Here is a 12,612-nt window from a genome sequence, read left to right on the forward strand (position 1 = left end):
TTCCCTACCACTAATAAGGCCTTCATTTTTGGCAACATCCAATATGGCTATCAATTCATCACCAAACTTCTTTGTAGGATCACTTCTAAGGGGTAAATAACATTCCCTATCATTCAGAATTTTGAGGCACATCTCCCTGTACTCCTCCCTGGTCATCAATACTATATTGCCCCCTTTGTCAGAGGGTTTGATGACCAGAGAGGAGTCATTCTCCAGGGATCTAAGTGCCTCATTCTCCAGTCGGGATAGATTGTATTCCCTTGGTGATTTAACATTCCCCAGTTTTCTAAGGGCATTTGTTACTACGTCTACAAAAATGTCTATGTGGGAATAATCACCCAGAGGAGGGGCACGGGTACTTTTCTTACCTAGATGGGAGAAGGGGCCCTGTCCTTCTGGTATTAGTCCGTCCTGTAATAATTGCCCCATGTCCCTAAACAAACCCATCTCTGAAGCCTCCAATCCAAATTCCTCGCTTTGTCTGTTTTCCTGGATTTTGCGAATGTTAATTCCTTTTCAGAGAAGACATCTCGTACATCTTCTAACCATCTAGTGGTGTCAATTTTCCCAGATAATAATTTTGCCATACCCCTATATTGGGGGAAACTTAAAGAGTATCAGTTAAATAGCTTCTCGCTAGAGGTTTAGGTCTCACAAATATTGTATCAACAATGCGAAAGGGAATTAACATTCGCAAATCAGGCAACATCCATTAAGGCAGCATTTAAAAACATTACCAAGCTTTATAAAGATCACATCAGATCCAGCTGGAAGATCTCTAGCCTGGATAACTATATTGCCAATCAAATCGTACCTAGGGGTCTACGGATTCCTCTTACCCCTGCACCTCGGATACAGACCCCTAATATTAAAGAGAGATGGCAAAAAGAGGCCACTGAAAGTTCATTGAGATTGATGAAGATCCTGTTGGATGAGGAGAAAGTACAATTCGAACTAACAACAACTAAGCTAAATACAGCGATTAAAAATATAAATACCTTCAAAGGTGATTCCACTTTTGAAAAAAATGAGAAAATACTTGAGGATACTGTTTCAAGATTTGTGACATATCTGAAGGAAAGAAAACATCTTCAATTCAAAAGAGACCTACAAGATTTCAAGAACAAACAGGAATACGAGATCTTAAAACAGAACGTAGGCCACACTCAGGAAACAGACATATCATCATCCGAGTGTGAGGAGTCTGATATAGAAAGACCTCAAAATCAAGGAGGGGTCTATAGAGGTAACCGAGGTAGAGGAGGAAATAGAGCGAGGGGTTATAGAGGAAAGAGAGGATCAAGGAGGGTTTTTTTAGACAAACCACCCCCAGTATCGGACTATCTACTGAGGAGCAAGGAGTAGCTGACCTGCCTACAAAAGACGAGGAACTTAAGGTAATAAATTTGTCCAAAAGAAACCTAACAACAGTAGAAATGAGGGCAATTATTACAGGATGGACTAATGCCAGAAGGACAGGGCCCCTTCTCCCATCTAGGTAAGAAAAGTACCCGTGCCCCTCCTCTGGGTGATTATTCCCACACAGACATTTTTGTAGACGTAGTAACAAATGCCCTTAGAAAACTGGGGAATGTTAAATCACCAAGGGAATACAATCTATCCCGACTGGAGAATGAGGCACTTAGATCCCTGGAGAATGACTCCTCTCTGGTCATCAAACCCTCTGACCAAGGGGGCAATATAGTATTGATGACCAGTGAGGAGTACAGGGAGATGTGCCTCAAAATTCTGAATGATAGGGAATGTTATTTACCCCTTAGAAGTGATCCTACAAAGAAGTTTGGTGATGAATTGATAGCCATATTGGATGTTGCCAAAAATGAAGGCCTTATTAGTGGTAGGGAATTCGAATTCATGAAGCCAGTTCCCCCCAGAATAGCGAGTTTCTATTTGATTCCGAAGATACACAAGGGCTACCCCCCTTTAAGGGGGCGCCCGATTGTATCAGGAATCGAGAATCTAACGCAGGCGGCTAGTGAGTATGTTGATGTTTCATTGCGCCCATTTGTATACTCACTACCCTCGTTTGTAAGAGACACGACAGATGTAATTAAGAGATTAGAAGATCTGAGAATTGAGGAGGGTGCCTTTCTGGCGTCGTTGGACGTGGAGGCACTTTACTCTTCAATTCCTCATGAGAAAGGTCTTGAAGCGGTGTCGTTCTACTTAGAGACGAGGGGGACGCAGTATGGACCTCATAATACCTTTGTCCTTGATCTTCTGAGATTTATTCTGACAAAAAACTTTTTCTTGTTTGAGGGGCTGTCCTTCCACCAACAGCGAGGTACAGCAATGGGGAGCCCTTGTGCCCCCAGCTATGCAAACCTGTACCTCGGGTGGTGGGAGGACCAACATGTCTTCTGCGAGGGAATGTCACTATGGACTGATCATATTGCTATGTGGGTCAGGTTCATAGATGACGTCCTCCTCATTTGGACATCATCAGAGGACATGTTTAACAAGTTTGTTAGCTCCCTCAACCAGAATGAGTTAGGCCTGCAGTTCACATCTACCTGTAGTAGAAGGGAGCTGGTGTTCCTTGACCTGAAGATTTGGGTGGCAGAGGATCACCAGATCCTCACTACGGTACATAGAAAGGAAACTGCGACGAATGCCCTTCTTCAGTGGGACAGCTGTCATCCTCTCCCGCTGAAGAGGGGCATTCCGACTGGACAATATCTTAGAATGCGTAGGAACTGCTCCACACTGTCAGAATTTGAGATAAAAGCATCAGAACTAAGAACAAGACTAAGAAACAGGGGATACCCTAATAAAGTGCTTAAAAGGGCATATCACAGGGCACTAAGCACCAATAGGACGAATCTCCTGACACCTAGGACAAAGACTGACCAAAGTGACACCATTAGAATCATAGGGACCTATGATGACAAGTGGAGAGAGGTTCAGAACATTTTAGATCTCACTGGGATATCCTCAAAACTGATGACAAGCTGACAGATATGTTGTCAGAAAATCCTCAGATAACCTATCGTAGAGGCCAAAACCTGAAGGATAGACTAACACACAGCTATTTGTCACCTATTAGATTAGGGGAATGGCTTACATCAAGAATTAAAGGTACCCACCCATGTGGCAAATGTACCATTTGCCCATATATCAAGAAAAGTAAGACCTTTTCAAGTACTAGTGTCATACAAGAAATTAAAATGAGATCATTTGCCAATTGCAATACTAAGGGTGTCGTGTATTTTCTTACCTGTATGTATCCAAAAAATTATATAGGCAAGACATTTAGACCCCTAAAGAAAAGAATCCAGGAACATGTGGGGGACATCATACACGCTAGGGACACCCGGTAGGAAACCACTTTGCTACACACCATGATTGCGGCCCAGTTAACCTTAAGGTACAAGTGATAGATGTTGTTCCACAGTCACCCAGAGGAGGAAATTGGGACAGAACTCTCCTCCAGAGGGAGGCAGAGTGGACCTTTAGATTAGACACTGTCAAGCCGAAAGGGTTAAATGACTTCATCTCATATGCCTGCTTTATTTAAAACCTCCCATTTGTCTCTAGACCTATCATGAATTTATTCCACTTGACTGGGACTATGATGACAAGGGCAGTATACATACATGGATGAAAACAAGAACTTAAATGTGAAAAACAAATAAACAAGTACCCAATCGTCCTAAAATTAGATCTCTAAATTAAGAAAGTATTTCTATTTGACATTTACAAAGAAACAGAGTGTTTAAGTACACATACGGTTAGCATATACCTGTAAGAGAAGACGGTCCCGATCGGCATCAATATCGAGGTCTGAGATGCAAACTACTGGTGTCTATAGTTACCAAAGTCAGAACGAGGCGTGAAGCGCAACCTGACGTCACACATCTCCTCCCCTTACAGCGCGATATCTCAGATAATCAGGATAGGTCAGGGGAGCGTCTATGACGCGCACGACCTTGGCTGAGGGAGTCATGTGATGAAGGGGGAGGAGCTAACTAGCTTAAATAACAGCGCTAACCAGAAAATCTCTGTACGGCAGCCACCAGAGCCGCACCTAGAGAAATGGGCACATCGCATAAGCTAAATGAAGAGCCAAGACGCCGGTCCCTGATGACTGATGGCAAAGGAAACGCGTAGGACCCCTGCTTTGGACACGCAAATGATATGTAACTATGCTGTTTAAACAATGCATGTGTTATTGGATTAGATGAAGGACAGCTGCTGCACATAGGGCTAAGTGCAATGACTATGCTAGTGCAATGACTATGAATTCATGTTGGTGCCAATCGCTTATACTGCCGCTCACTGCAAGTCATCTGCAGCTACTGAGACAAGTGCAATATTTAACTGCTGCAGAACTGAAGGGCTAAGTGCAATGACATTAACCGCGTTTTGGTGCTAACTCAATATACTGCTGCTGTAGATCTCTGCTGCTATGTTGGAAAGTGCAATATTTATTGCTGCAGAACTGAGCGCATTAATGGTATGCTGCTAAGATTTGTGCTATCTATTGCTGCCTATTGGAAGAGATACAGTGCTATATATTCATGCTGCTATCAAGGCTTTGAACCATTGAGATACATTTACCAGCAGTGTCACTATTGCATGATGATAAATATGAATTCTGTTGGAATATGCACCTTACATGAATGAACTGTGGTAATATGCACCTTCGTTGAAGGAGGATTAGTTGAAGTTGATATAGTGACTATTTATCTACGGAAGCCCTGTGACAACAGTATTCTTTCAAAAAATACAAGGACTGCCCATTAGCAGATATTTATGCTTCGACTAGCGTTATCTACAACAAATGGTGGCGGTCCGTAAATATTTTGTGCACTATTTATTTTTTGGTTGTTTTGTTTGTTTATTTTATAAGCTACCATTAAAAGTGAAGTTTTAATCATATCTCCAGTATGAAATATATCAGAGGCCGGATGAAGCGCTCTCTATAGCGTGAAACCGCCGGCAGTCGCCTCCTTTCTGAGCGTCCCCTGTCCCTGCCCCGCTGGGTGATGTCCAATTTCGGAGTTTGAAGACGCTTACTGTGCGGTGAGTGCGGGTATTGTTTGGCCTGCTGGTCATCACCTCCACATTGAATATTAAAACAGATGACATGCTATCCAAACCACACTTTTATTGAGGAGTTTTAAGTTATATGGGCCAAATGTATCAATCTTTCTGAAAAAAAAAATGTGGCTAAATTATCTATAGCAACCAGTGACAGCTCAGCATTAATTTTTTTAATTGCTATGGTAAAAATAAAACTGAGCTATGTTTGTTTGTTCTGGGAAAATCAGACAAATTGTATATTGTACAAATTGATTAAAGTGGTACCCCGGTGAAAAACACATTTTTTATTTTTATCAACTGGTGCCTGAAAGTTAAACAGATTTGTAAATCACTTTTATTCAGAAATCTTAACCCTTCCAGTACTTATCAGCTGCTGTATGCTCCACAGGAAGTTCCTTTCTTTTTAAATTTATTTTATGTCTGACCACAGTGCTCTCTGCTGACACCTCTGTCCATGTCAGGAACTGATCAGAGCAGGAGCAAATCCCCATAGCAAATATATGCGGATCTGGACAGTTGCTTACATGGGCAGAGTTGTCAGCAGAGAGTACTGTGGTAAGATAGTAAGGAAATTCAAAAAGAAAAGAACTTGGAGCATTCAGCAGCTGATAACTCCTGGAAGGATTAAGATTTTTAAATAAGAATAGAGCAAACAACACACCTTACACCTTTACCACAATGATTCTTAGGCTAAACTGAACTCCTCCCCCCACTATACTATATGGAGAAGAATTTAGGGGTTCCTATTGGCAGGCAGGCTCACATGGGGTTTACACAGCTCCTCTCTTAAGGGTACAGTAACACATAAATAACATATAGGAGAATAACAGCAACACAAGCCCAGATCCTGGATCTAGAGGAGCGACTGGCAACACTGAGAAGCATTGACAACTTGGAGAGGAGTCTCCTGTTCACTGAGCAAGTACTCTCTGGGGTAGAGGTAGGGTAGTATAGTGGGACGGAGGTGCAGGACAGTCAGGCAGCAAGCTTGATTACAGTAAGAAAACGCGGTAGAGGGAAAAGTGTCAGGGAGGCTAGTCCTGAACTGTCACACCCCAACAAGTTTGCCCTTTTGGCAGATGAGGGGGATGCCATTTCAGAGCTAGCAGTACTGCAGCAAGATACTGCCTCTGACCGCCAGGGGGGTGTCTGCTCCAGTAAGGAGGGAGGGAGGAGTGCAGGGCAGGCCAGACAGGTACTGGTAGTGGGGGACTCAATTATTAGGGGGACAGACAGGGTGATCTGTCACAAAGACCGGGATCGCCGAACAGTGTGTTGTCTTCCTGGCGCTCGAGTTCGGCACATCGCGGATTGGGTTGACAGGTTGCTGGGTGGGGCTGGAGAGGATCCAGCAGTCATGGTACATATTGGCACCAATGACAAAGTAAGAGGTAGGTGGAGTGTCCTTAACAATGATTTCAGGGCTGCAAGCATAAGGCAAGGACCTCCAATGTAATATTTTCTGAAATATTACCTATACCACGAGCCACACCAGAGAGGCAGCGGGAGATCAGGGAGGTAAACAAGAGGCTCAGAAGCTGGTGTAGGAAGGAGGGGTTTGGGTTCATGGAGAACTGGGCCGACTTCGCTGTCGGTTACTGGCTCTACCGTAGGGACGGCCTGCAACTCAATGGGGAGGGTGCAGCTGTGCTTGGGGAGAAGATGGCTAGAAGCGTGGAGGAGTGTTTAAACTAGGGACTGGGGGAGGGAACCTACAACGTAGAGGGTGAAGATAGTGTGGATAGAGAGGGGGGACTTAGTAAATACCTGGAGGTGGACCGGAGGGAGGGGTTAGAATAGTTAATAGGGATAGGCTTCATAGGATGAAAAATCATACACCATTGTATTGCATGTTGACTAATGTCAGAAGTCTGACCAATAAAACAGAGGAACTGGAGTGGTTGATGTCTGAAGAAAATTATGATATAGTGGGTATAACAGAGACTTGGTTGGACGATAGCTGTGACTGGGCGGTCAACATACAGGTATATACCGTATATACTCGAGTATAAGCAGAGTTTTTCAGCACGATTTTTCGTGCTGAAAACACCCCCCTCGGCTTATACTCGAGTGAACTCTCCACCCGCAGTGGTCTTCAACCTGCGGACCTCCAGAGGTTTCAAAACTACAACTCCCAGCAAGCCCGGGCAGCCATCGGCTCTCCGGGCTTGCTGGGAGTTGTAGTTTTGAAACCTCTGGAGGTCCGCAGGTTGAATACCACTGCGGCCTTCGACATCATCCAGCCCCCTCTCACCCCCTTTAGTTCTGTACAGTACTCGCCTCCGCTCGGTGCTGGCCCGGTGCTGCAGGTCTGTCCGGTGAGGAGGTCGTCCGGTGGGATAGTGGTTCCGGGCTGCTATCTTCACCAGGGAGGCCTCTTCTAAGCGCTTCGGGCCCGGCCCCAGAATAGTCACGTTGCCTTGACGACGACGCAGAGGTACGTTCATTACCAACGTCCTTCTGCGTCATCGTCAAGGCAGCGCCTCTATTCTGGGCCCGAAGCGCGGAGAAGAGGCGCCCCCGGTGAAGATAGCAGCCCGGAACCACTATCCCACCGGACGACCTCCTCACCAGACAGTCCTGCAGAACCGGACCAGCGCCGAGCGGAGGCGAGTACTGTACAGAACTAAAGGGGGTGAGAGGGGGCAGGATGATGTCGAAGGCCGCAGTGGTCTTCAACCTGCGGACCTCCAGAGGTTTCAAAACTACAACTCCCAGCAAGCCCGGGCAGCCATCGGCTGTCCGGGCTTGCTGGGAGTTGTAGTTTTGAAACCTCTGGAGGTCCGCAGGTTGAAGACCACTGAGGGCGAATAGTTCACAAGAGGATGATGACAAGAGGATGATGAAGGGGGGCGTGGGATGATGACAAGGGGAAGATGAAGGGGGGTGGGGATGATGACAAGGGGATGATGACAAGGGCATGATGAAGGGGGGGGTGTGGGATGATGACAAGGGGATGATTAAGGGGGGTGGGGATGATGACAAGGGGATGATGACAAGGGCATGATGAAGGGGGGGGTGTGGGATGATGACAAGGGGATGATGACAAGGGGATGATGACAGGGTGATGATGATGAGGGTCTGGATGATGACAGGGTGATAATGATGAGGATGTTAATGACGGGGGTCTGGATGATGACAGGGGGGGATGATGTATTTCCCACCCTAGGCTTATACTCGAGTCAATAACTTTTCCTGGGATTTTGGGGTGAAATTAGGGGCCTCGGCTTATATTCGGGTCGGCTTATACTCGAGTATATACGGTAGTCTATTCAGGAAGGATCGGACAAAACAGAAAGGGGGAGGAGTTTGTCTTTATGTAAAGTCCAGTCTGAAGGCCGCTTTGCGGGAGGATATACGGGAGGGAAATGATAATGTGGAGTCATTATGGGTAGAAATATATGGAGATTAAAAAAAAATTCTGATAGGGGTTTGTTATAAACTGACAAACATAATGGAAGAGGTAGAAGATCAACTACTGAAGCAAATAAACAAGGCAGCAAATCAGAATGAGGTGATAATAATGGGGGACTTTGACTATCCTGATATAAACTGGGAGACTGAGACCTGTGAATCTCATAAAGGAAAGTATTGTAATAGACAGACCTCTATTTTTAATATTTAATGACTCTATAGTATCAGGGACTGTTTCCCAGGACTGGTGCATGGCAGATGTGGTGCCGATATTTAAAAAGGGTACAAAAGGTGACCCTGGGAATTATAGGCCTGTTAGTTTAACCTCAGTTGTATGTAAATTGTTTGAGGGTTTCCTAAGAGATGCTATTTTGGAGTATATTGATAAAAATAAAAGTATGACTCCATATCAGCATGAATTTATGAGGGATCGGTCCTGTCAAACTAACCTGATCAGCTTTTATGAGGAGGTGAACTCCAGACTGGACCAGGGGCAATCGCTGGATGTCGTATATCTGGATTTTTCCAAAGCATTTGATACAGTTCCACATAAACGGTTGGTGCATAAAATGAGAAGGATTGGGCTCGGGGAGAATGTGTGTAAGTGGGTAAGTAACTGGCTCAGTGATAGGAAACAGAGGGTGGTTATTAATGGTACTTATTCTGATTGGGTGACTCTTACTAGTGGGGTACCACAGGGGTCAGTCTTGGGTCCTGTCCTATTTAATATATTCATTAATAACCATGTAGAGGGGTTGAATAGTAATTCACCAATGATATTCACCCGACTCCTATTTCTTATTTGGATGTTAGGTTGGATATTATGAATAAAAAAATTGTCACATCAACGTTTAGGAAGTCGACTGCAGGCAACTCAGTGTTGCACGCTAAATCGTGTCATCCGAGACCTATAATAAAAAATCTACCATATGGTGAATTTATTCGAAGTAAGAGGAATTGTTCCTCATTGGAACTTTTCGAAGCTGAAAGTGTTAAAATCTCGTTAAGGTTGAAACAAAGAAATTATCCTGCAGGTATAATTAATTCAGCTATTCATAAAGCACAAAATGTAGATCGGGAACATTTATTATGTGATAAAAAAAAAACTAGAAAACAAAATAATAACAAACACAAAAATAAAAATGACCTAAGTGGAACAAATATTACTTTTGTAACTACATATAGCAAACAATATAATTGCATTAGAAATATAGTTACAAAATATCTCCCTATTCTAGAACAAGATAATATTCTAAAAAATATTGTTCATAATGGCTGCAGATTTTCTGCAAAACGCCCTCCTAATCTACAAACTATTTTAGCACCTTCACATGTACAAGATAATACCAATAATAATCCTCAATATACCTGGCTACAACTGAAAGGTTGTTTTAAATGTGGTTGCAACCGTTGCGGTTGCTGTGCGTTTATGAATCAGACCAAAGTAATTAATGAAAGCATTGTAGGCTCTGTATATACTATCTCTTCCTTTATCAAATGCAATACTACATGGGCAATTTATTACATACATTGTACCTCATGTAATTTAGGCTACGTTGGATGCCCTACTAGACGCATTAAGGATAGACTACGAGAACATATATATGAAGCAACTCACAATACCAGAAATCCCTCCAACGTCTCCAAACATTTCTCCCTTGTTCACACGGGCAATGTTAGCACCCTTACAATAACTGGAATAGAAAGGGTTACAAAGCCACAGCGAGGAGGAGACAGACGTTCCAAACTTCTAAATCGAGAAGGTTATTGGATATTGATGTTTAATACCTCGTACCCGAAGGGCATGAATCATAGGCTTGATTTGGTTATGAGTTATTGAAAAACCTTTTCCTCTTTTTTCTATCATATTTTTTTATATATGCATAATTTTTATTGTACGTATAGAGGTTTTTTCTGAGTTTTTCTGCACTGTGTATTTTGCTATTTTTGTGTCTTTTACATGTATTTGTAAATTCACTCTTTATATTGGGCAGAGCTTGAGCTCCGTTAAATACCAGACAATACTACCCCTTGTATCTAAGACTAAGGGCGGAAACGCGTCAGAGGGGGAGGTTTTGACCTCCAGCATGCTGGTTGCACCTTTTTTGTATCTCTTGAATTTTTTATGGATTTCTAATAAATGGATATTTTACCGATGCTGTGACTACACTTGGATTTTTTCTATTCTGGAGGCAGTGAAGGAAGTCCTGGCACGAGCACGGAGAACGTGAGCACTTTCCAATTTTTCGTAGATTTGTAAATTACTTCTATTAAAAAATCTAAATCCTCCCAGCACTTATTAGCGGCTGTATACTACAGAGTAAATTATTTTCTTTTTGGATTTCTTTTCTGTCATGAACACAGTGCTCGCTGTTGACACCTCTGTACGTTTCAGGAACTGTCCAGAGCAGGAGAAAATCCCCATAGCAAACATATGCTGCGCTGAACATTTCCTAAAATGGACAGAGATGTCAGCAGAGAGCACTGTGTTTGTGACAGAAAATAAATCCAAAAAGAAAAGAATTTCCTCTGTAGTATACAGACACTAATAAGTACTGGAAGTACTAAGATTTTTTAATAGAAGTAATTTACAAATCTGTTTAACTTTCTGGCACCAGTTGTTTAAAAAAAAAAGTTTTCCACCGGAGTACTCCTTTAAGTTCCAATACGCAAGGGCCCTTCGTTCACAACACATGGATTACCTGATACAATTGTGTCAGGCAATGAGCCACAATTTATATCTTCAGAGTTCAAAGTATTTATGGAAAATAATCTTATTCAGTGTTACAATCACTCCATTGTATACTTTTTCAAATTAACAAGCAGAGCATATGGTTCATACTAAAGATGCTTTAAAGATAATTGTTGTAGGAGATTGGAATCACTGATTGGCAACAATATCTACCATAACAACATGTGACACCATAGTCCAGTACAGGATACAGCCCTGCAGAACTGCTGATGAATAAAAGGATTAGGACCTGTCTGGATAGACTTCATCCTGATCTCACATCTGAATATCAAAACAAGTTGGATGTCAGACTGTCTAAAAAATGTAACTCCTCATCCATAAGATATTTTCTTAAAGGAATAATGTATATGCTAGAAATGGGACCAAGATAGATACCAGCATCTGTAGTGGAAAGTTAGAACTTCTGATGGCCATCTTCTAAGGAGGCACATAGACCAACTAAGAAGCAGAGTCAATGAATGTATATCACCTGCTACTGCTATCAACTCAAGGCCTTCCCACTACCTTCCTCTTTTAGTAGTCTGACTTTTTTCCTCTTATCCTAACTGTTTTGATTAACCACATTGGTTTTCTCCTATTTCAACACTTTTATTCCCATAGGGTGTATGTCATTCACAAGATTTATTTAGGATGCTCTTCAAAATGTCCCATTTTTAGTTTTTTCCTTTTATTTCTGAGAACAAAGTCCCAATCTGTGTCACTGAGATTTATCAAAGGATGTTTAGTGTAGTTGTTTTTCTCCACCCTTTCTTTGTTGGTGGTTTTGATGTGCATGCGACATATTTATTAAGAAGTTGACAATGTTAAGTTTAATGTATTCTCACTACTTTGTACGTTTCCTTAGTGTAGATGTTTTTCTCACGTCTCCTCCAGAGTAGAAGCAACTCCCCATAGCAAACCATTTCTACTCTGGACAGTTCCTTACACGGACAGAGGTGTCAGCAGAGAGCACTGTGGTCAGTCAGGAGATGACTACACAACTTTATCTGTAGTATACAGCAGCTGATAAGTACTGGAAGGATTAAGATTTTTAAATAAAAGTAATTTTATTTTCTAGCATCAGTTGATTTGTACACATTTAATTTCACCGTTGTTTCTCTTTTAATATCTTTTAATATTTCCTAATAGGAAATCTGTCAGCCTGTTCACCTACAAGAAACCCAATACACTGGGTTATAGTGGGGATGAACTGGAGTCCAACGAGGAGTCACTTACTTAAATATGTCTAGTAGGTCCTGAGATATGTCCCCCAGAAGATCTTCTGCTAAATTCAGTGAATCACACACAGGGGGCAGGGCTCTGCCCACTCAATTTATATATTCATTGTCTGTAACTCCACATCACAGTGAAGTGGAGTCACAGACAATGAATATGCAAAT

The 12,612-nt window shown here is 42.5% G+C and overlaps 1 protein-coding gene across 5 annotated transcripts in view; it reads left to right on the plus strand.

Annotated features, from left to right (window-relative positions):
- The window catches only part of KIF21B (kinesin family member 21B), a 768,527-nt gene that overhangs the window by 679,762 nt on the left and 76,153 nt on the right, over nt 1–12,612 (plus strand). Inside the window, exon 33 of one of the 5 annotated variants that reach the window (XM_056557611.1) lies at nt 12,107–12,369. The exons of 2 other annotated variants lie outside the window; for them this stretch is intronic. In XM_056557611.1, coding sequence (XP_056413586.1) covers nt 12,107–12,239 — 133 coding nt within the window. In that variant the 3' untranslated portion in view covers nt 12,240–12,369. Of the gene's footprint in view, nt 1–4,909; nt 5,000–12,106; nt 12,370–12,612 lie in introns of those variants that run through there. 2 more of the 5 variants (XM_056557612.1, XM_056557613.1) reach the window with 2 other exon arrangements.

This window comes from Hyla sarda, chromosome 2 (genome assembly GCF_029499605.1).
Source record: "Hyla sarda isolate aHylSar1 chromosome 2, aHylSar1.hap1, whole genome shotgun sequence".
Classification (NCBI taxonomy): Eukaryota; Metazoa; Chordata; class Amphibia; order Anura; family Hylidae; genus Hyla; species Hyla sarda.